The sequence below is a fragment of the Carcharhinus amblyrhynchos genome, chromosome 7 (assembly GCF_965287045.1).
Source record: "Carcharhinus amblyrhynchos chromosome 7, sCarAmb.v2.hapA, whole genome shotgun sequence".
Taxonomy (NCBI): Eukaryota; Metazoa; Chordata; class Chondrichthyes; order Carcharhiniformes; family Carcharhinidae; genus Carcharhinus; species Carcharhinus amblyrhynchos.
Window position 1 is genome coordinate 106749347 of NC_137330.1, and position 24358 is coordinate 106773704.

At 47.8% G+C, this 24358-nt stretch overlaps 1 protein-coding gene across 2 annotated transcripts in view; it reads right to left on the reverse strand.

Annotated features, from left to right (window-relative positions):
* traf3ip2a (TRAF3 interacting protein 2a) overlaps nt 1-24358 on the reverse strand; it is an 82006-nt gene that overhangs the window by 50192 nt on the left and 7456 nt on the right. For both annotated transcript variants that reach the window (XM_080193385.1, XM_080193384.1), the window contains exon 2: nt 9651-10592. In XM_080193385.1, the coding sequence (XP_080049511.1) occupies nt 9651-10592 (942 nt within the window). The remainder of the gene's footprint in view (nt 1-9650; nt 10593-24358) is intronic.

Consider the following 24358-nt stretch of genomic DNA (forward strand, 5'->3'; position numbering starts at 1 on the left):
GGACCCGAGTTCAATTCCCAGCTTGGGTTACTGTCTGTGTGGAGTCTGCGTGCTCTCCTTCGGGTGCTCCAGTTTCCTCCCACAGTATAAAAGATGTGCTGGTTAGGTGCATTGACCCAAACAGGCGCCAGAGTGCAGTGACTAGGGGATTTTCACAATAACTTCACTGCAGTGTTAATGTAAGCCTACTTGTGCGGGTTAGGTGCATTGGCCATGCTAAATTGCCCCTTAGTGTCCCGGGATGTGTAGGTTAGAGGGATTAACAGGGTAAATATGTGGGGTTACGGGGATAGGGCTTAGGTGGGATTGTTATCAGTGCAGACTTTATGGGCTGAGTGGCCTCCTTCTGTACTGTAGGCTATGATAATAACCAGATATAATCTGCCTTTTGGTGGGAATTTGGTTGTGGAGGGCAGCAGGGGGTTCTAGTGTCATATTTGCACCTGGCTCCTCCAGCAAGTTGGTGGGTCTCACCTTCCAGACTCTCTGCTTTTCACGCACCCTTTCCAGAGGTGCCTGAGTCAGATCATTCTTGGGTCATACACACTTGTGGGCGAGTATTTATAGACAAGGAATCAATGGCTCATTCTAAAATGCTGTAAGTTAACCCCTGCGTTTAAAATTTATTTATTAGTGTCACAAGTAGGCTTACGCTAACACTGCAATGAAGTTACTGTGAAAATCCCCTAGTCGTCACACTCTGGTACACTGTTAGTGTACATCGAGGGGAAATTTAGCATGGCCAATACCCCTAACCTGCACGTCTTCTGAACTGTGGGAAGAAACTGGAGCAACTGGAGGAAAACTTGTGCAGACACTGGGAGAATGTGCAAACTCCACGCAGTAAGGAGTCTGACAACACCAGGTTGTTCCATCAAACTCCACACAGACAGTGACCCAAGCGGGAATTGAACCCGGATCCCTAGTGCTGTGAGGCAGCAGTGCTAACCACCGTGCCAAAATGCCCGTTCTCCTCCTCCGTCAATTGATATTGAGAAATCTACGGTTAGAGTGAAAAGCTTTGAACATAGCTGGATGCAAAACTGAAAGTGCAAGCACAATGAAGAGCACTGTGCAGGAAAAGAAACAGACAAAATGGTGTCCTTAACGTGGTATCCAGGGACAATCATGCTGCAGTTTTGATGGTGGGGTGTGTTTATTTGGGATGTGTGAGTTACCCTGCCACCAAAAGATAATCTACTTTCTCCTGCCCTCTGTTCCCCAACTCTTCGATTTAATCCTGCAGCGGGTCTGGGCGGCGCACTGGTGCAGTGGTTAGCACTGCTGCCTCACAGCTCCAGGGACCAGGGTTCAATTCCCGGCTTGGGTCACTGTCTGTGTGGAGTTTGCACATTCTCCCTGTGTCTGCGTGGGTTCCCTCCGGGTGCTCCGATTTCCTCCCACACTCCAAACGCGTGGGGGTCAGGTGGATTGGCCGTACTAAAGTGCCCCCTTAGTGTCCCGGGATATGTAAGTTAGAGGGATTAGCGGGGTAAATACGTAGAGTTACAGGGATGGGGCTTGGAGTGGGATTGTTCTCGGTGCAGACACAATGGGCTGAATGGCCTCCTTCTGCACTGTAAGGAATTCTATGAGCTATGACAGTGTGCTCTGAGCTACTTTTATCATTTTAAACCCATCAATCGTAACACCTTGCAATCCAACTGCAGCAAGAGTCACTTTTCGTGTTTCTATTTCCATGTAGCAAGCAGCATTTTAGCAAATCCTCAAACTTCTTCCTATAGTGTGGAGCCCAATGTTGCACACAGTACTTCACCCAGTTTGCTATCCTCGCTCCATACCCTGGTAAGTTACCACATGATGCCCTCTTCCTGTTGCATAACCAGCAGCGCTGTAAATTGCGAGTTGATTTATTGCTGGGTGGCTGGTGTCAGTTGAGCTGAAGTTGTTGGCCAGGATGCGAGGAAACTCCCTGCCCTTCGCCGACTGGCTCTGCAAGATCTCCAAGATACAGCAGAACCACAGGAATAAGCAAGGCAGCATCTCGGTCTAACGTCTCCCCCACAGCGCGGCGCTTACTTTTCTCACGCTAAAGGATTAAGCCGTGAAAGAAAAGAAACGCCATCTGCCATCACATGTCACAAAGCCAGCAAACTAATGAACAAAACTGAACTGCCGCGCAGTAAATCTGTAAGGGTACACCGTCCCTCTGTAGATGTTTCCTATTGATAAGTCAGCAAAAGAGATTGCACATTCTAACAATTCAAGGCATGTGGGCACAGCCTTGTGGTACAAATGCACAATCACCTTCGGAGAAACCTTAGTAAAACACAGCCAGAAACTTTCCAATGACAGAAAGCAACCATCAGACACTGATTTCTAGTAATTGTCAAGAGAGCCAGAGTCAATATGAGGGCAAAGTTCTTTTGAAGGTTTAGAAAATTATGATGTTGAATTCATTGTCCCAAGTGCGGTGGAAAGAGGTTCAATCATAACTTTCCAAAGAGAATGGGATACATTTCGCACAGGGTGTTGGGAGGTGCTGTTGAAGAAGCCTTGGTGAGTTGCTGCGGTGCATCCTGTAGTTGGTGCACACTGCTGCCACCGTGTGATGGTGTTGGCAGGAGTGGGTGTTTGAGGTAAAGGGTAGGATGCCAATGGGCTGCTTTGTCCTGGGTGGTGTCAAGCTTCTTGAGTGCTGTTGGAGCTGCACTCATCCAGGCAAGTGGAGGGTGTTCATTCACACTCCTGACTTGTGCATGGTGGGCAAGGTTCAAGTCCCGACTGTGATTGAATAATCTCAAGATGCACAGCAGCAAGCCTCACTAAGTCTCCTTTCACAGCATCTTCCAATGTCACGGTCTCTACCAACTTCAAGGGCAGCGGATGCATGGGAACACCACTGCATGCAAGTTCCCCTGAAAGTCACACTTGAAAGTCCTGACTTGGACACATATCACCGTCCCTTCACTGTCGTTGGGTCAAAATCTTGGAATTTCATAGAGTCACAGAGGTTTACTGTTTACTGGAAACAGGCCCTTCGGCCCAACTTGTCCATGCTGACCTTTTTTTTAAACTCGAAGCTAGCCCCAGTTGGGTGGCACGGTAGCACAGTGGTTAGCACTGCTGCTTCACAGCTCCAGGGACCTGGGTTCGATTCCTGTCTTGGGTCACTGTCTGTGTGGAGTTTGCACATTCTCCTCGTGTCTGTGTGGGTTTCCTCCGGATGCTCCGGTTTCCTCCCACAATTCAAAGATTAGGTTGATTGGCTATGCTAAAATTGCCCATGCTAAAATTGCCCCTTACTGTCCTGAGATGCGTAGGTTAGAGGGATTAGCTGGTAAATATGTAGGGATATAGGGGTAGGGTCTGGGTGGGGTTGTGGTCGGTGCAGACTCAATGGGCCAAATGGCCTCTTTCTGCACTATAGGGTTTCTATGATCCCAGTTGCCTACGTTTGGCCCATATCCCTCTATAACCGGCTTCCTCATGGAAGTGTCTAAATGCTTTATAAGACTACTTCTGGTAGCTCGTTCCAGCCACCTATCACGATCTGTGTTAAAAAATTGCCCATCTGTACCCTTTCGTATCTCTCCCCTCTCATCTTAAACCCATTCCCTCCAGTTTTAGATCCCCTTTGGGATAAGATACTGACTAACTGATCCGTACCCCTCGTTATTTTATAGACCTCTAAAAGATCAGCCCTCAGCCTCCTACACCCCAGAGAAAAAAGGTGCCTGTCTATCCAGTCTCTCCTTATAACTCAAACCCTAACAGCACTGTGGGTGTACCTACATCACATTGACTGCAGCGGTTCAAGAAGGAAGCTCAGCACCACTGTCTCAAGGGCAATTAGGGATGGGTAATAAATATTGGCCCGGCAAGTGATGCCCACGTCCCATGGAAGAATAACTTATTTAAAAATGAAGTAGTTTTGAAATATAGTCGCTGCTGCACTAATGGATGGAGAGAACAAGTAGGAGAAAAGGTGATGCATTTTGGTAGATTGAACCAGGGCAGGACTTATTCAGTTAATGGTAGGGCACTGGGGAGAGTTACAGGACAAAGAGATCTAGGAGTACATATTCATAGCACCTTGAAAATGGAGTCACAGGTGGACAGAGTGGTGAAGAAGACATTCAGCATGCTGGGTTTCATTTGTCAGAACATTGAACACAGGAGTTGGGACGTCTTGTTGAAGTTGTACGAGACATTGGTAAGGCCAGACTTGGAATACTGTGTACAGTTCTGGTTTCCCTATGATAGAAAGGATATTATTAAACTAAAAAGAGTGCAGAAAAGATTTACTAGGATGCTACCGGGACTTGATGGTTTGAGTTATAAGGAGAGGCTGGCTAGACTGGGACTTTTTTTGTCTGGAGCATAGGAGGTTTAGGGGTGATCTTATAGAGGTCTATAAAATAATGAGAGGCACAGATCAGCTAGATAGTCAATATCTTTTCCCAAAGGTCAGAGAGTCTAAAACTAGAGGGCATAGGTTTAAGGTGAGAGGGGAGAGGTACAAAAGGGTCCAGAGGGGCAATATTTTCACACAGAGGGCAGTGAATATCTGGAACAAGCCACCAGAGCAATAGTAAAGGCGGGTACAATTTTGTCTTTTAGCAGATACAATTTGTCTTTTAAAGAACATTTAGTCAGTTACATGGGTAAGACGGGTACAGAGGGATACGAGCCAAACGCAGGCAATTGGGACTAGCTCAGTCGTTAAAAAAAGGGGGCAGCATTGACAATTTGGGCCAAAGGGCCTGTTCCATGCTGTAAACCTTTATGACTCTAAAACCTGCTTTTCTCCAAATTAACAATTTGCTGCAGAGAAACACACCCTCAGCGTCGGAGCTGTTTGTTCCCACAGCAGGAAGTGTCTCATTTCTGAGGATGAAAGAAGTGTGAGTTATTTCAATGTTCATAAGACAAGGTATCAGCTAGCCCCTCACTCTGCTTCCTGAGACTGACACTTTAATTCCCAATGGATGGAAAGCTGTGCTGTTAAAGGTAAAGCTCTTCTGCTTATTGTATCCCACTTGTTTATTTCTATTCCCAAGATGTGAAGACCTCTTTATAAAATGACAGGAATGGTACATCGGAGCGTTTGTCAGGGAGGCCACACGTTGCCATCTCATTGCCCAGTTTTCAGAGGCTTCCTCTCCCCTCTTTCTTAGAGTCTCAAGTTTAGTTTCTCACTGTCTTGATCTGTTTATACTTTTTCCTGATAACCAGCAAGTGTGCGCTCATCCCTTCCGCCATTCACCCTGCATTCTGATGTTCATCTCTGACACAACCACACAGCCTGGACACACACACCCTTCCAACTTCTTCCATTGGGAAAAAGATATCAAAGGTCTGAGGTCACGTACCAACCGACTCAGGAACAGCTTCTTCCCTGATGCCTTCAGACTTATGAATGGACTTACCTTGCGTTATATTGATCTCTCGCTACACCCTGGCTATGACTGTAACACTACATTCTGCACTCTCTCCTTTCCTTCTCTATGAACAGTATGCTTTGTCTGTATAGCGTGCAAGAAACAATACTTCTCACTGTACACCAATACATCTGACGATATTAAATCAAATCAAAAAAACCCAGGCTAAATTGCCCCTTAGTGACTAAAAATGTGTAGATTAGGTGGATGGTTAAGGGTTACAGAAATAGGATGGGAGTCCGGGTAAGATGCGCCTTGGAGAGGGTGCAGACTTGATGGGCTGTGTGGGCTGCAGGGATCCTATGGTTCTCAGAGCCGAGAAGAAGCTGCCATGTCTGGCATTCTTGTGTGTCACCCTCGGGTGGCTGAGCACCCTCCATGTGAAGTCACGGGCAACGGGTAATTGACCTCATAAAGGTTTTCTTTAAATGCAAAAGGGTGTTTCAGTGGGTTAGACGGAGAGGTTTTACTTGTCCAAAACTAATCACTAGTAAATGAGAGACATTGAATTGCAGTTGGTCTGGTTAGAACGGGGAACTATCTTTTTAATATTCATTCCCGGGAAATGGGTGTTGCTGACTGGCCAGCATTTATTGCCCATCCCTAGTTGCCCTTGAACTGTGCGGCTTGCTGGGTCATTTCAGAGGGCAGCTGAGAGTCAACCACATTGCTGTGGCTCTGGAGTCACAAGTAGGCCAGACCAGGTAAAGACGGCAGATTTCCTTCCCTAAAGGACATTAGTGAATCAGATGGGTTTTTCTGACAATTGACAATGGTTTCATGGTCATCAATAGACTCTTAATTCCAGACATTTTTTACTGAGTTCAAATTCCACCACCTGCCGCGTTGGGATTTAAACCCGGGTTCCCAGAACATTAGCTGAGTTTCTGGATTAATAGTCTAGCGATAATACCACTTGGCCACTGCCTCCTCGTGGATCAGTTGTGGCAAACGGGACAAACTAGATAAGGACATGAAAGACAAAGAAACATATGAGCAGGAGTAGGCCATTGAGCTCCTTGGGCCTTTTCTGCCCGTGAAGAAGATCTTGGCCAATGTTTGACCGAACTCCATATACCTGTCCATGCCCCAGGTCCTTTAATACTTCCGGTTAACAAATGTCTATCGATCATAGATCTAAAATTAACAACTAACCAAGCATCAACTGCCTTTTGTGGAGGAGAGTTCCACACTTCTTTCACCCTTTTGGTTTGGATGGTCCAGTCCTTCCCATCAGCAGGATTGTCCCACAGGATCCCCAGCGATGTGATAGGCAAGACGTACACAACTCCATAGACCTCGGTGGGACCAGGAGATCCCGCCAGCAACCAATGGTGACCTGATCAACCTGCTGAAAAACATGCCCTTTTGTGAAGTGTTTCCTGGGCCCCTGACTCTCCAACCAGTGGACCAATGCCTTCAGGCTAAGCTTAGCCTGATGTTCCCAAATTTTGCCAGTGACGTCAAGTTAAAACAAGATGCCCAAAAAAGAGGCCATGATGGTCAGAGACCAGACAGAGAGTCCAAACCAGGAGATGGTGTCCACGTGAGGAACCTCGGCAATGGCTCTCCGTGGATTCCGGGAGTCATTCTCAAGAAAACGGGACTGGTGTCTTATAAGGTGGAAAACCAAGGAGAGGGCCTTAGAGAAGCACACAGATCACCTCTATCATGGGAAACCCTCCCCAGAGGCAATGGCTTCTACGGACGTTCCATTGACAGCATCCTTCACACTAGCCTGTGGACAAGAAACTCTGCCCTCTAAAAACTCAGGAGCCAGTCACTTGGACGATGAAGGTTCTGACTTGGACATGGGGACAGAGGCAGCAGACACCCAGTCAGAGGTCACCACCAAGGGTAAGTCCCTTGTATGACTTTTCAATGCTCTCCTTGGAAGATGTGTTTACTCAATCTGTTACGTGCCCCTCTGCCCCCTCCCCCAACCAGACACTTTCCTTATTTATAGCCGGGGAGAGGGTCCTGGATGAAGGTATTGGTGAGATTGTGATTAAGAAGTCATACTTGCATTCATCGGCCAGAGCATTGAGTACAAGAGTTGGGAAAATCATGTTGCAGCTATATAAAACCATGGTTAGGCTGCATTTGAAGGATTGCGTGCAGTTCTGGTCACCACACTACCAGAAGGACATGGCAGCTGCGGAGAGAATGCAAAGAAGGTTCACCAGAATGTTGCCTGGTCTCGAGGATGTTGGCTACGAGGAGACGTTGGATAAAATAGGATTGTTTTCACTGGGAAGATGGAGGCTGAGGGGAGACCTGATAGAGGTCTAAAGCATTTTGAGAGGCATAGACAGGGTGGATAGTCAGAGGCTTTTTCCCTGGTTGGAAGTGTCAATTACAAGGGGACACAGGTTCAAGGTGAGAGGGGGAAAGTTTCAGGGGAGGTTTTTCACGCAGAGAATAGTGGGTACCTGGAATGTGCTTCCAGAGAAGATAGTGGAAACAGGCACATTAGCAATATTTAAGAGGCACCTGGACGGGTGCGTGAATAGGGAGGGAGTAGAGGGATATGGACTAAGTAAGGGCAGAAGATTTTTTTTAATGCAGTTAGGGCTTAGTGGGCCGAAGGGCCAGCTCCTGTGCTGTACTTTGTTCTCTGTACTTTCTCTCTGTGGAGCTGGATACCATCACTGATTGAAGCAATGCCAAATGCCAACAGGAGCTCCAACAGCAACAGGAAGGGTAATCCCCATACATACCTCTGCTGTGCCGTCAGGAACAACTGTTCCAATAGCCTGTTGCCATCGCAATTGCCCCATTTATGGCATGTGGCAGCTCTTTAAGAGCTGCAACTTTGCCACTTTCTTCCACACCTTGGCCAATTGTGCTGGAGGCCACTGCTCCTGGGAAAGCTTTGCATTGGCCAGTAGATAATTCAAATCAGCATGGGGAAACCTCGATCATAAAGCTTGCCACAACAGGTCTGAGGGCACTGTCCTGATTCCTCCTGATTTGCAGAACTATTTTTCAAACTATTTTACTTGCACTTTTGGGAATTTTTAATCCTTTGTACCGAGGTCCTATTTCTTTTATCGCGAACCTAGCTGACCTTATAAGTTCCTAATTTTCCTGACACGTTTTTCAGTATTAATGGATGATTTTTAAAGAGTTCTCGGAACGCCCGTCGTTTCCCTGAAGCCTCCAGCCCGTTAGCTTTGAACAGGTCCTCTGGCATTCTGGACAAAGCTTGGAAGGGAGATAGAATATAGAAGCTGAGGTGTCACTGTGAACTATTATAAAATCCTAGTAAGTGCCTGGGACCTGGGTTCGATTCCCGGCTTGAGTCACTGTCTGCACGGAGTCTGCACATTCTCCCTGTGTCTGCGAGGGTTTCCTCCGGGTGCTCCGGTTTCCTCCCACAGTCTGAAAGACGTGCTGGTTAGGTGCGTTGGCCGTGCGAAATTCTACCTCAGTGTACCCAAACAGGTGCAGGGATGTGACTACTAGGGGATTTTCACAATAACTTCATTGCAGTGTTAATGTAAGCCTACGTGTGACACTAATAAATAAACTTAAAAAAAAACCATGAAGAGGGTCAAGAAGAAGCATAAACATCAGTTGAATCAGGCTGAATGGCCTATTTCTGTACTACATCAACAATCAGTGTAGCTGATACTTACGGCTCCTGCTCTGCCCAAGACTGCAAGAATCGACAAAGAATCGTGAATGAAGCCCAGTCCATCGCTCAAACCAGCCTCCCATCCATTGACTCTGTCTACGCTTGCCTCGGGAAAGCACCCCGGACATTCTCTCTTCCACCTTCTTCCGTTGGGAAAAACATACTAAAGTCTGAGGTCAGGTACCAACTGACTCAAGAACAGCTTCTTCCCTGCTGCTGACAGACTTGCGAATGAACCTACCTCACATGCCAAAAACACTGCATGTATTCAAGAGGCGGCTGGATACGGCACTTGGGGCGAATGGGATTATGGAGAAAAAGTAGGATTCAGCCATGATCGTAATAAATGGTGGAGCAGCTCGAAGGGCCAAATGGCCTCCTCCTGCTCCTATCTTCCATGTTTCTATTAAGTTGATCTTTCTCTACACTGTAGCTATGACTGTAACATTACATTCTGCACCTTCTCGTTTTCTTCTCTATGAACGGTATGTTTTGTCCGCACAGTGCACAAGAAACAATGCTTTTCGCTGTATGTTAATACATGTGACAATAAAAAAATCAGATCAAATCAAAATCTGTAGTTAAGGAACAAACCAATCACTTACACGGCAGTTGTAGATGTTGAACGGCCTGTTGATACCTGTATTGAGGAACACCGGGAGGGTATGGAAGAATATAGCCCGGAGCACCGGGGTATGGAAACACTGGATACATGTGGGACTCCCCTGCTGGGAACTCCCAGGAACGCAGAGGGCCGGGGGGCTCCAGGTCATTCAGTCCTGAGAGCAGCGGTCCAGGAGGGTCCAACTGCCCAATTCCAATGTCATCCTGGGATTCATACCCAGTGTCTTTACTGGGCAGCTCCAACTGGGCCTGATACTCCGACATGTTTGTCGCTGAAAGACTGGGAGGGTTTCTGGTTGAACTTGGAAAACGATCCAACAATCCCCTCTCGGTCTCACGCAACTGGTCCCGATTGAATGAGGAGGGAGGCCCGGCATTTAAATAAGCGGGAAAGGAGCCCGGTTTCACCTGCTCCCTGTTCTCCGGCCTGCCGCATCGCTCCAACTTTCCCCACTGCTTTTCCTTGGCCATTGCTGCCAGAAAGACGCTGGTGTCAGAGTAGAGAGAGGAGGTGCCCTTCCCAAATCCTGAAGAATGATCAAGCTTATTTGCCATCGCAAACTCCTTAAAATCAGACTCCAGAGCCTCCCTTGGCTTCCTGGAGGCTTCCCCGGGTGAGAAATGGTGTTGTTCACTGTTGCCAATCAGCCTTTGTGGTTCTGGGCCTGCTCGGGGCAGATACTGACGGCCGGCTGCCTCAGGAGCCTGGGGGGCTGCTCTGAGCTTCTCCCCGGCTGGAGTTGTGTTCTCCTCTGGTGTCTGACATGCAACGGTGTCCCGAGGGCAGTGAGAGGCTCCATTGTCGCACTGTCTGAGCGCCTCCACTTTCTCATCCACACAGCTGGCCTGCAAATCTGAAGACTGGGTCCAGCAGTGCAAGTTCTCATCCACCTCCTCGGCCCTGCTCTGGGAATCTGCTCTCGCTGGAAAACAAAAAAAAGATTCAGCAGAAGCACAATGGGGACGAGGGGATTTTTACAGTAACTTCATTGCAGTGTGAATGCAAGCCTACTTGTCACACTAATAAATAAACTTTTTAAAAATGAGATCACACACTAAATTGTGACTTTATTCTTTTGAGGGGGCTTCCCTGCCAACAATAAATTGAGGTCAGAAGTCTCACAACACCAGGTTAAAGTCCTCAAGCTTCCGAAAGCTTGTGCTACCAAATAAACCTGTTGGACTTTAACCTGGTGTTGTGAGACTTCTTACTGTTCTTACCCCAAACCAATGCCGGCATCGCCACATCATGGTTACTATCAACATTAAATTGCCCAAACCCAATTGCCGTTGATCCGAGTGACTTGCTTGTGCCCTCAGGGAGAAGTTCAACCACATTACTGTGGCTCACACGTAGAATCGCTACAGTACAAAAGAGACCATTCGGCCCATCGAGCCTATATCGATCACAATCCCAATCCAAGCCCTATTCCCATAACCTTCATATGCCCTGCTAATCCCCCTGACACTGGGGTCAATTTAGCATGGCCAATCTACCTAACCTGCACATCTTCGGACTGAGAGAAGAAACCGGAGCACCCAGAGGAAACCCATGCCGACACGGGGAGAATGTGCAAACTCCACACAGACAGTGACTCGAGGCTGGAATTGAACCCGGGTCCCTGGCACTGTGAGACAGCAGTGCTAACCACTGTGCCGCCCCCACATGTGGGCAGATTTCTTTCTGTCAAGGGCATTGATAGGTTCTAAGACCAGCTTTACAGTCCAGATTTATTAATTAAATTTAAAATTCCACCAACTGCTGGATTGGAGTTGGAACCCATGTGACCAGAGTATTAACCCACGAGATTACAAGCTCGCTATCAATTCTCACTACACCACCATTGGCCCCAGGATCTCACAGAGATTAATGGTGTTGTCTATAAGACCACAAGGCCACTCAGCCCATCGATCCGCCGCCATTCAATCATGGCTAATATTTTTCTCATCCCCATTCTCCTGCCTTTTCCCCATAACCCCTGATCCTCTTATTAATCAAGAACCTATCTATCTCTGTTTTAAAGACACTCAATGACCTGGCCTCCACAGCCTTCTGCGGCAAAGAGTTCCACAGATTCACCACTCTCTGGCTGAAGAAATTCCTCTTCATCTCTGTTATAAAGGGTCGTCCCTTTAGCCTGAGGTTGTGCCCTCTGGTTCCAGTTTTTCCTATTAGTGGAAACATCCTCTCCGTGTCCATTCTATCCAGGTCTTCCTGTAAGTTTTAATAAGACACCCCCTCATCCTTCTAAACTCCAACGAGTGCAGACCCAGACTCCTCAACCGTTCCTCATACAACAAGCTCTTCATTCCAGGGATCATTCTTGTGAACCTCCTCTGGATCCTTTCCAAGACCAGCAAATCCTTCCTTAGACATGGGGCCTAAAACTGCTCACAATAATTAGAACTGACATTCAGTAATAAAAGCTGAGAAATCCAACACAGATCTGACTTAAGCACCCAAAGGTGAAAATAAACCCTCGGAGGCTTGACAATCTGCAGCTAAAGTGCACTTTGATTAAGTTGCACTAAAATAATCTACATTACTGCTGCCCACTGTTTACAGATGCATCATAGAAAGCATTCTTTCTGGTTGTATCTGACTCCTGCTCTGTCCAAGACCACAAGAATCTACAAAAGCCCAATCCATCACGCAAACCAGCCTCCCATGCATTGACTCTGTTTATACTTCCCGCTGTCTCGGCAAAGCAACCAGCATAATTAAGGACCCCACGCACACTGACATTCTCGCTTTCACCTTTTTCCGTCGGGAAAAAGATACAAAAGTCTGAGGTCACGTACCAACCGACTCAAGAACAGCTTCTTCCCTGCTGCCATCAGACTTTTGAATAAACCTTACAGAATACTGAGAGGCCTAAATAGAGTGGACCTGGAGAGGATGTTTCCACTAGTGGGGGAGACTAGAACTTGAGGGCACAACCTCAGAGACAAGGGTCTACCCTTTAAAACAGAAATGAGGAGGAATTTCTTCAGCCAGAGGGTGGTGAATCTGTGGAACTCATTGCCACAGAAGGCTGTGGAGGCCGGGTCATTGAGTGTTGTTAAGAGTAAGATAGATAGCTTCTTCATCAATAAGGGTTATGGGGAGAAGACAGGAAAATAGGGATGAGATTGAAGGGCAGGGCAGACTTGATGGGCCGAATGGTCTGATTCTGCCCCTATATCTTATGGGCCTGCCTCAAATTAAGTAGATCTTTTTCTACACCCCAGCAATGACTGTAACACTATATTCTACACCCTCTCCTTTCCTTCTCCCCAACGTACTCTCTGAACGGTATGCTTTGTCTGTATAGCACACAAGAAACAATACTTCTCACTGCATCCCAATACACGTGGCAATAACAAATCAATCAATCAGGTTCACCCAGCTTACACAATCGTGACCCACCAGATGCTAAATTCATCCTAAAATAGTATCCCCCCCAGCCCCAAACCGCCCCACTTCCATTCTTGTTATTTGCCTGAGGTTGCACTGGGGAGAAATTTGACGTTGTGTATTGCGTCTCCCCGGGAGCTCACCCAGATTACATCGCTGAAGCTCGAGACTGGACACGGGGTGTCACAGGTTGAAGCTGCTTGTGTGCCCAGAATTGAGCACCGACCTGTTCCTCTTCCCCCTTTGCCCTCTAATCGCAGCCCCATCACCCCCAACAAAACCCACCTCCTGAAATACAATGGTCCACCGCCATCTGGTGGTGGAGCCAGGCACTGCAAGGAGAATTCAGAATCAGGTAAATGGTTCTCTGCCAATGAATCAAAGAGGCTGTCCTATTTAAACAGCACTTCTGGAGTGCAGTCGCTGCTGTAATGTAGGAAATGCAGCAGCCAATTTACACACAGCAAGCTCCCACAGACAGCAATGTGATGGTGACCTGTTTTTGTGATTTGAATATAGGCGTTTATAGTGGCCAGGACCTCAGGGATAATTCGCCTTTCCAAATTAACACTGTGGGAATGTTTACATTCACCTGAGGGGGGCAGACTGGGCCTTGGTTCAGTGTCTCATTCCAAAGGAGAGTCCGGCCTCCAATGGCTCAGTAACACGCTGGAATATCAGCTTGATTTTTGTGCTCAAGTCTGTGGGATTTGAACCCTTCAACCTTGCGACCCAGAGGCAAGAACGCCACCACCCAAGCCACACTAACGTAGGCTGGCTACCTACTGCACCTGGTGTTCCCAGGCGATCTCCCATCCAAGTATCGACCAGGCCTGAACTCACAATCCTGAGTTCATCTTATCAGAGTGCAAAAAAAATAACAGGCAACATGGAGCCAAATGGCCAGTGGCCCCAAGTGTAAAACCTTCAAAATGGATGGACGGGCCATGAAAAGGGCCATAGAACATAAGAACATAAGAAATAGGAGCAGGAGTAGGCCATCTAGCCCTTCGAGCCTGCCCCGCCATTCAATAAGATCATGGCTGATCTGTTGTGGCTCAGTTCCACTTTCCCGCCCTCTCCCCATAACCCTTAATCCCCTCTCTTATCAAGAACCCATCAACCCGCTTCTTAAAAATATTTAGCGAGGCAGCCTCCACCACTTCAACGGGCAGAGAATTCCAGAGATTCACCACCCTTTGAGTGAAGAAGTTCCTCCTCAACTCCGTTCTAAACCGCCTCCCCTTTATCTTGAGGCTGTGCCCCCTAGTCCTACGACGGGGATTTGTGTAGGGATTGAATCTGAGGTGGAAAGAGTACGTAAACGGTTTCCATCTGATTATGCACTTAAATTAGGCTGTGCGCAGCAGTGGAAATTTAGGTCCAGTTAACTGACAATCACGTCACAGCCACAGTGTTTATCCTCAATGGAGGTGATTTTATTTCACTCAAAGCTCAGAGTTAATTATCATAGAATTCTTACAGTGCTGAAAGCCATTCAGCCCATCGAGCCTGCACTGACGACAATCCCACCCAAGCCCTATCCCCACAACTGCAGGTGTTTACCCTGCTAATTCCCCTGACACTAAGGAGAAATTTAGCATGGACAATCCACTTAAACCACACATCTTTCGGACTGTGGGAGGAAGCCGGAGCACCCAGAGGAAACCCATGCAGACACAGGGAGAATGTGCAGACTCCGCACTGACAGTGACCTGAGGTCGGAATCGAACTCGGGTCCCTGGCGCCGTGAGGCAGCAGTGCTAACCGCTGTGCTGTCCAAGATTGGGCCCTGTGTGTCACGTAACATTATATTCGCATGGAGGGAAACGTTCCTTTCGAAACCTGGGACCAGTCTGTGTTAATACATGACGTCACGCCGTGCACCGTACAATGTTTCCATGTGAGCACCGACTCATGGCAATCGTTTGGGTCAACGTCTGAAATTGTTTCTCAACAGTCTCAGATTTTTATCCGTTTTCTGAGATCTGCAACTGGCCCATTTCCTGTGGAAAGTATAAATCTGTGACCTTGACTAGTTCTCCATTCAGAGACTGCCTCATGTTTTATACCCATTCTTTTGTTTGTATATTCAATTTTTATCTTTTTCCTTGAAGAAAAAACTGTTCAGAAAAATGATTCAGATCCACGAGGTTAGAAATAGATAATGGATCTCTGACAGTACAGAACGGCAGCAGGTCCACTGGGTTTCGTGTCACCAAAGCAATTTTCCAACAAAATTCTAGACGTTGGGAGTTCTTTCCAATATTTGAGGTGAAGAGTTTATGTTCGAATGGTTGGAGCATTGAAGGCAACCATTCTATCCATCTTGTTCATGCCAGCACACCTTTGTATTCTTTCACAGGATGTGGGCATCGCTGGCTAGGCCAGCATTTATTGCCCATCGCTAGTTGCCCTTTAAAAGATGGCAGTGAGTTGCCTTCTTGAATTGCTGCAGTCCCTGTGGTGTAGGTACACTCACAGTGCTGCTAGGGAGGGAATTCTAGGATTCTGATCGAGCAACAGTGAAGGAACGGCAAGATATTCCCAATTTGGGAATAATTCCAATTTCTTGAGTGTTGTTGGAGCTGCACCCATCCAGGCAAGTGGGGAGTATTCCATCACACTCCTGACATGTGCCTTGTAGTTGGTGGACATGCTTTGGGGAGTCAGGCAGTGAGTTATTTATTTATATGGCTAGGGCCAATTCAGTTTCTGTTCAATGATACCCCCCCAGGATGTTGATAATGGGGGATTCAGTGGTGGCAATGCTATTGAACATCATGGCTTTGGAAGAACAATCCACCTAATCGCACTTCCTTAACTCTTTCCTCATAGTCCTGTTATATCTGATATTGAGACTAATGATAAGCCACAAGGTAAGTGGTTTGGGCAGTACAGTGGTTAGCACTGCTGCCTCACAGTACCAGGGACCTAGGTTCAATTCCAGCCTCAGGTCACTGTCTGTGTGGAGTTTGCCTGTTCTCCCCGTGTTTGCGTGGGTTTCCTCCAGGTGCTCTGGTTACCTCCCATAGTCCAAAGATGTGTAAATAATGTGGATTGGCCATGCTAAGGTGACTCTAATGTCCCAAGATGTGTAGGGTAGGTGGATTAGTGGAGTAAGTACAAGGCCTGGGGGGAGAGGACCTGGGTAAGATGCTCTGTCACAGAGTCGGTCTCGACTCAATGGGCCAAATGGCCTTTTCTGAATGGCAGGGATTCTATGATTCTTGTCAGTGGGAGTAAACTATCTAGAACTGTTTATGAACATAGAACACTACAGCACAAACAGGCCCTTCGGCCCACAAGTTGCGCCAATCACATCTATACCTACCAAGCCACAGAACTACCTGTAACTCCCAATCCCATTAAATCCCATATACTCATCCAGAAGTCTTTTAAAAGACCCCAGTGAGTTCGCCTCCACCACCACTGACGGCAGCCGATTCCATTCACTCACCACCCTCTGAGTGAAAAACTTACCCCTAACATCCCCTCTGTACTTGACAGAACATAGAACATGTCGTATCTCTACCACAGTCAGCACAAGATTGGCTCGGCAAGCTTCACCCAGGGTGGAACTTGAGCCCCAGGTCACCTGACCCGTTCTCTTAAAGGGGCATGTCCCCAATGTACAAGACACCCTGTAATATTCTCACCTCATGTTCATCCAATTCCCTGTGGAAAGCTGTGGTTGGACTACCTCCAGCCCACTTTCAGCCACTGCTTTCCAGATCCTAACTACTCGCGACATCGAAATGGTTTCATCATCTCGCTTATTTGTTCATTTGCCCATCACCTTAAATCTGGTGGCAATCTTCCCAGAATCCTTCAATTCTAGAAAAGTCCCGAGAGGACAGGAGAACCGCCAATGTAACAGCTGTGGGCTGAGTGGGGGTGGGACTGGGGGGGACTTGTGTGGATGGGGCTTTGTCAGAGGTGGGGCTACGCAAGATGGAGGAATGCACGGGGGGGGGGAGCGCTTGGCAAGGGGGTGGTTTGTAGGGGGGAGCACGATGCAAGGAGGCGGGGGGGGGGGTGGGCGTTGCAGTTCAGGTAAGCTTCCTACATTAATATCAGGAATGGGCGGGTTGTTCTATGAGGAAAGGTTAGGCAGGTTTGGCTTGTTTCCACTGGAGCTTAGAAGAGTAAGAGACTTGATTGAAACATAAAAGATCCCAAGGGGTATCGACAGGATGAAGAGGATATTTCCTCTTGTTGGAGAATCTAGAACTGGGGTCACAGTTTAATAATAAGGGGTCGCTAATTTCAGACAGGGATGAAGAGAACTTTTTCCTCTGATGGTGGTGAGTCACTGGGACACTCTCCCTCAGCAGGCTGTAGAAGCAGAATCCTTCAATATTTTTAAGGCAGAGTCAGATGGATTCTTGATTAATGAGGAGACGAGAGGTTATCGGGGTAGGCCGGAACGTGGGGTTGAAGTTACAATCAGACCAGCCATGATCCTATTGAACGGCGAAGCAGGATTGAGGGGCCGAGTGGCCCTACTCCTGAGGGGAGATGGTGGCGTAGTGGTATTGTCACTGGACTAGTAATCCAAAGACCTGGAGCAAGATCTGGGGACCTGGGTTCAAATCCTACCACGGCAGATGGTGGAATTTGAATTCAATGAAAAAATATCTGGAGTTAAGAATCTACTGATGACCATGAAACCATTGCTGATCGTTGGAAAAATCCATCTGGTTCACTGATGTCCTTTAGTGAAGGGAATCTGCTGTCCTTGCCTGGTCTGGCCTACATGTGACTCCAGGCCCACAACAATAGTTGACTCTCAGCTGCCCTCTGAAATGGAGGCCATGGTGGGGTATTTTTGCAACAATTCAAAAACTTCATGCTGACACTAGCTTTTTTTTTTATTTCCAGATACTTTAAGGTGAGCTCAACTTCTCAAACTGTCACTTTGAACTCATATCCTCTGGCTGACGAGTCCAGGAACCTAACCACGGAACCACAGAAACCAAGTTCTCAGACAGAACGTCATCCCTGGGGGAATCTCAGCACATGTGGTTTCAGAGAGTTGGTGCAGAGCCACAGGCTGACGTTTAGAAGTCTCCCCGCTACCAGTAACGGCCAACGCCATCCTTACCTCAGGGTGCAACGGAAAAATTCAAACTCACAGCGGCAACCGCGACCAAGTCAACTGACTGGTGGCTGACCAGAAACAGGCCATGCGCTGGAGACGCTGAGGTTTGGATCAGTGCCAAGTGGGGGATACAGTTAGAGCACTGCGGAGACAAATTCTGAAATGGGTGGGGGAGGTGAGGGACAGTCAGAAAGTCTGATCAGCGTTCCAGGAAAACAAAAAGCAGTCACACTCCCAGATAGACTAAGCTCACACATGCCTGTACACATTAATCCGTTCCCTTCTCACCTCCCCTTGACTGAGTGCCGCTAACTGGGGTATCTGAAGTTTCATTCTGACCAGCCTGTCCCTGAGAGGAGGCCAGATTTCCTCCACATCATCATACACTTGGTTTCAATGTTTATTTATCCGCGCCACGAGTAGCTTACATTGAAGCTACTGTGAAAATGCCCCAGTCGCCACACTCCAGTGCCTGACCGGGTGCACGGAGGGAGACTTTAGCACGGCCAATATATCTAACCAACACGTCTTTCGGACTGCGGGAGGAAACCAGGGCACCCGGAGGAAACCCATGCAGACATGGGGAGGACGTGCAGACTCCGCACAGACAGTGACCCAAGTCAGGAATTGAACCCAGGTCTCTGGTGCTGTGAGGCAGCAGTGCTAACCACTGTGCCACCAGGCTGCCCGAGTTTCCCCCCTTGTTATGCCGCAGGACTGGAGATGTATCAGGAAAGGCTCCAAAACAAAAAAATAAGGATTCTTTTGAACATTTCAGTGGGTTTGACAACTGATTATTTTTACAAATAAATTGGGTTTCTAGGCCACTTCAGGAGATGTTAGTAACGAACTGGAGTCATGCATGCTAGATAAGACTTTAACTCACGCATAACTCATTCACTTTGAGTTTAAATGGGACCTGGATCAGGGTGGGGGTAGGCCGTGTTCTTTAAGAATATAGCAAAGTGGATATTTTTTATAAGGATGTAGTTTTATAATGGTCACTGTTGATGCTCAGTACCATTTTTGGCATTATTAAGATCATGATGCTTGGGTAAACTTCTAGCTTATCACCAACTAGGAATTGATTTTTCTCTCAGTCTCTGATGTGTTAGCCGATTTTCACTGGAGGCAGGGGTATTGGGGCAATAAAATGGGATCATTGTGTCGAAAGGATTGATCATTTCCATTCCCAAAGGGTAGGGAATGAAAATGTCTAATGTACCCTGTGAATCTGTAACCAAATAAAGGAGGACATGGACTGTTTTCTTGTGTGAAATTCACTCTGTCCATGTCTCTCATAATAAGACAATAAGGAATGGGAGCAGAATTAGGCCACTCAGCCCATCAAGTCTGCTCCACCATTCAATCATGGCTGATATTTTTCTCATCCCCATTCTCCTGCCTTTTCCCCATAACCCCTGACCCCCCCACCTCATTAATCAAGAACCTATTTATCTCGATTTTAAAGACACTCAATGACCTGGCCTCCACAACCTTCTGCGGCAGAGTTCCACAGATTCACCGCTCTCTGGCTGAAGAAATTCCTCCTCATCTCTGTTTTAAAGGTTCGTCCCTTTAGTCTGAGGTTATGCCCTTGTACACCTAGGTCGCCCCTCAGTCTTCTCTGCTCCAACAAAGACAACCTAAGCCTACCCAACCTTTCTTCATAACTTATATGTTCCATCCCAGGCAGCATCCTGGTGAGTCTCCTCTGCACCCCCTCCAGTGCAATCACATTCTTTCTATAATGTGGCTACCAGAATTGCACACAGTACTCCGGCTGTGACCTCACCAAAGTTCTATACAACTCCAACATGATCTCCCTGCTTTTGTAATCTATGCCTCGATTGATGAAGGCAAGTGACCCATATGCCTTTTTCACCACCCTACTAAAATGCCCTTTTGTTTTCAGAGATCTGTGGACAAGCACGTCAAGGTCCCTTTGTTCCACAGAACTTCCACTCAACAAGTCGCTTATAAAATATGATCAAGCAAAGTCAATGCAGTCATCTTGAAAGGAACATATTGTGTGATGAGTCTACTGACAATGTAACTAGCAGGGTAGATAAAGGTGAACCAGTAGATTTAGTATATTTGGATTTTCAACAGTCAATCAATAAGCTACCACCATATTATGATGCAAATTAAAGGTTTATGATGTCGTTCTATCAGTAAGGATACTTCAGTTGCAAACAACAAAAGAACTAACTTCACAAAGTAAATCAAAGACAAAGGTTGAATAAAGAAACTCCACAAGGACCACGCAATCCCATGCGCAGTAACTCCTGTCTGCCAATCACTGGCCAGCTCCTCACACAGCCCGATCGCTGGCCCCCCAACCATGTCCAGGCCCGGCTACTACTCCCTTCCGCAGTCCTGACCCCCACCCCCACCCCACCGCGCTCGCAGTCCCCCCCTCCCCTAGCCTGCTCCGATCACTGGCCTCCCTCCTTCCCCATGCCTGGTGGGCAGTGCCAAGATGCCCTTTGTGCATTGGCACTTTGACTCTTGGGCAGTGCCGGGGGACACAGGCTGGTACTGACAAGGTGCCAATGCCCAGGGCGCACCCCCCCCCCCCACCCCACAGCCCGATCCTCTGGGGACCCAAATGCTACCCCCCCACTTCACTCCAGCGGAGTCGGGCTGCAAGCTCCCCAATAGTGGGGAGATAGTCTAAACCCCGTTGTAGTGAACCACTCCTGCGGGTAGGGGGGGAACGTGGAGGCTAGCAGGTCCAGAGACTCCAGTCCCGGACCTGCTAATTATATTAAAATCCCTTTCCCCTGCATAGCCCACGCAGCTCCGCCAACAAGCTGATGGGGCCAGAAATCGCATTAATCTGGCCCCGCTGATATCTCCTGGGAGAATCGTGGGCCCCCCCCCCCCCCCGCCCCCCAACCCCCACCCCCGCCATGGACTGCAATGGTTCCAGAAGGCAGCTCACCGCCACCTCCTCCAGGCCAAACCTGAATGAACAATAAAAGGGGGCTTTTCCGGAGATGCCCACATTCCGGGAATAAATAAAAACAGTCTGTGGAAAATCCGAGGTTATTCACCCTGATGGGAAGAATAATAAAGAAAGTATACTTTTCAAAGGAGGTTAAAGTTTTAAATGGTAATATTCAGAAAGATTTGGGTGGCCTCATGCAAGAGTCATAGAATCCTTACAGTGCAGAAGGAGGCCATTCGTGACCACAATCCCACCCAGGCTCTATTTCCATCACCTCACACATTAACCCCACTAATCCCCCTTTCACTCGGGTCAACTTATCAAGGCCAATGCACCTAACCCGCCCATATTGGACTGGGGGAGGAAACTGGAACACCCAGAGGAAACCCCCGCAGACACGGGAGAATGTGCAAACTCCACACAGGCAGCGGCCCAAGGCTGGAACCGAACCCGGGTCCCTGGCTCTGTGAGGCAGCAGTTCTGACCACTGTGCCACCGTGCTGAGGAACTCAGGAGCAAGCAGGTACAGCAAGAAATTAGGCAACGGCAGACTTAAAAGGAGGTGATAGCCTGGTGGTATTATCACTAGACTATTAATCCAGAAGCTCAGTTAATGTTCTGGGGATTCGGGTTCGAATCCCACCACGGCAGATGGTAGAATTTGAATTCAATAAAAAGTATCTAAAATTAAGAATCTACTGATGACCATGAAACCGTTGTCGATTGTTGGAAAAACCCATCTCGTTCACCTTGGGGAAGGAAATCTGCCATCCTTACCCGGTCTGGCCTACACGTGACTCCAGAGCTACAGCAATGTGGTTGATTCTCAGCTGCCTTCCAAGGGCAACTAGGGATGGGCAATAAATGCTGGCCAGCCAGCGACGCCCATGTCCCATCAATGAATAAAAAAAGACTAAAACCTACAAAAATAAAGATTTTTTTTGCTGCTTTGGAGTAAATCTCCCTATAATTGGGTGATTCCTGGATGGGAAATGGAGTTTTCTCTTCAAATAATGAAAATGATTTAAATAAGGGACTGACTTTACGTTACACATTGTTACACTATCTTATACTGAAGTATTTGAATCCTTCTTGTGATAAGACTCGCTGTAAACATGGTGAGAGGTGACCTGATCGGAAACTGTGGTTTGGGCTTTCATCGACCAACTGTCTTTTTGACCCAAAAGGTGGTTTAAAAGGAACCTAATGGTCGAAAGGTCAATTTAAGCAGAAGTCTCTCAGAGTGTGAAAGCAGACACACAATGGGGGAACTGAAAGGCAAACATACCTTAGCTGAAACTCAAATGAGAGTTCGGGCCAAGACAAAATAATTAAGACCATAAGATACAGGAGCAAAAGTAGGCCGTTCGGCCCATTCAATCATGGTTGATGTGATTCTCATCCCCACTGAATGTCAAGGCCACCATTTTTTTGGTTGCTTTAGTTAGACGCGAGCTTTATAGTCTGCTTTGTGTCAGAGTGTGGGGAGCCAGAGATCTTGAGATTTGGATCTGGCCTGGGTGGAGAAATGGTTCAATCACACCTTTTGTATGAATAAATAGACAGGGGATACCTTCTGATAAGCAAGGGGATTAAGGGTTATGGGGAGAAAGCGGGAAAGTGGAACTGATCCATTTCAGATCAGCCGTGATCTTATTGAATGGCGGGGCAGGCTCGAAGGGCTAGATGGCCTACTCCTGCTCCTATTTCTTATGTTCGTGAAGCGTGCTAATGATTGGGTTAAAGGTCTCTGCTGCGCTCAGTATAACAAGTGATCCCCTGGGCGTGGAGGCCGAGAGATATTTGGCCAGAGGAGGTCTGGGGCCATCCCACAGATGGACCTTCACAGAAGGAAGGGGCTGATGGAGGGAGCAGTGATGTCCAACGCAAGCTGGGTGAACAGCACCTCATCTTCCAATCCACGTTACAGCCTTCTGGACTCAACACTGAATTCAGACTGTGACCTTTCCCACCCATCCTGACCCTCCCTGTGGTCTGTTGTTTTTCCATTCCCTTGGCTTGCCTCAACATGACCCAGCTCTCCCCCACATGGCCACCTACCCCTTATTCGGGCAAAGAGCAAAGAAAATTACACGCTGCACCGACCATGCTGCCCAACCGAACCGAACCCCCCACCTTTCCGGGGACCATATATCCCTCTATTCCCCTCCCACTCATGTATTTGTCAGTTTGTTGGCAGTTAACTATCAATCTATGTGAGTTAGTGCTGAATATGTGCTAGTCTACTGTCAACAGGAAGCTGTGTGAAGAGCTTGGCTGTGACCCAGAAAGGTGTTGGAAAGTAAACAAGAGCTCTGGAGAGATCAGAAAGCCAACTTCAGATGATTTATTTACTTAGCTCCACTAATCTCTCCAGTCCCCTGCAGTTCTTCCTGACTGTCCAGCTGAGCATCTTTCTTCCCTTCCAAGGTGACCAGCTGACTGGCACTAAAATATATATCCCCACTCACTGCTTCAACCTAGGCCCCAGTAGGCACTATGGTGGCCAGTGTCAGGCCTCCCCGTGGATTCGAGGCTCCAGGGGTAAAATCCCACTCCTCGTCCAGCAGAAGCTGTCAATCTCTTTCAGCAAACTGCTTCCTTTCCCCATTCCCACAGGCAGGGCCCTGGATCATCCACTGGTGCCTCTGAACAAGGCACTCCCATTAGTTGCCCACGTAAGAGTTATGGTTTAGTTGATTTATTAGTGCCAGAAGTAGGCTTACGTTAACACTGCAATGAAGCTACAGTGAAAATCCCCTAGTCACCACACTCTGCTGCCTGTTCGCGTACAGGAGAATTTAGCCAACGCACCGAATCAGCACATCTTTCAGACTGTGGGAGGAAACCGGAGCACCCGGAGGAAACCCACACAGACACGGGGAGAATGTGTAAACCCCACACAGACAGAGACCCAACCCGAGAATTGAAACCTGGCCCCTGGCGCTGTGCGGCAGCAGTGCTAATCACTGTGCCGCCATGCCAGACAAAGTCTCTGTTGGCATCCAAGCAGGAAGGATGTCCATTAGCCTTCCCATCCCAAAGCGGATTGGGCTGGGGAAGGAAGGTGGCGGGGTCCCCTCTCCGCACACTCCTAACCAATTAAATGCCTCCCTGTCTTCACGTCTGCTGTCGGGGTCATTAAATCTCAGGCGGAGTGTGCAGAGTAAGAGGAATCCTGAGTGGGAAAGAAAATGAGGGACCAGCTAGACTAATCCTATCCCGTAGATAAAAC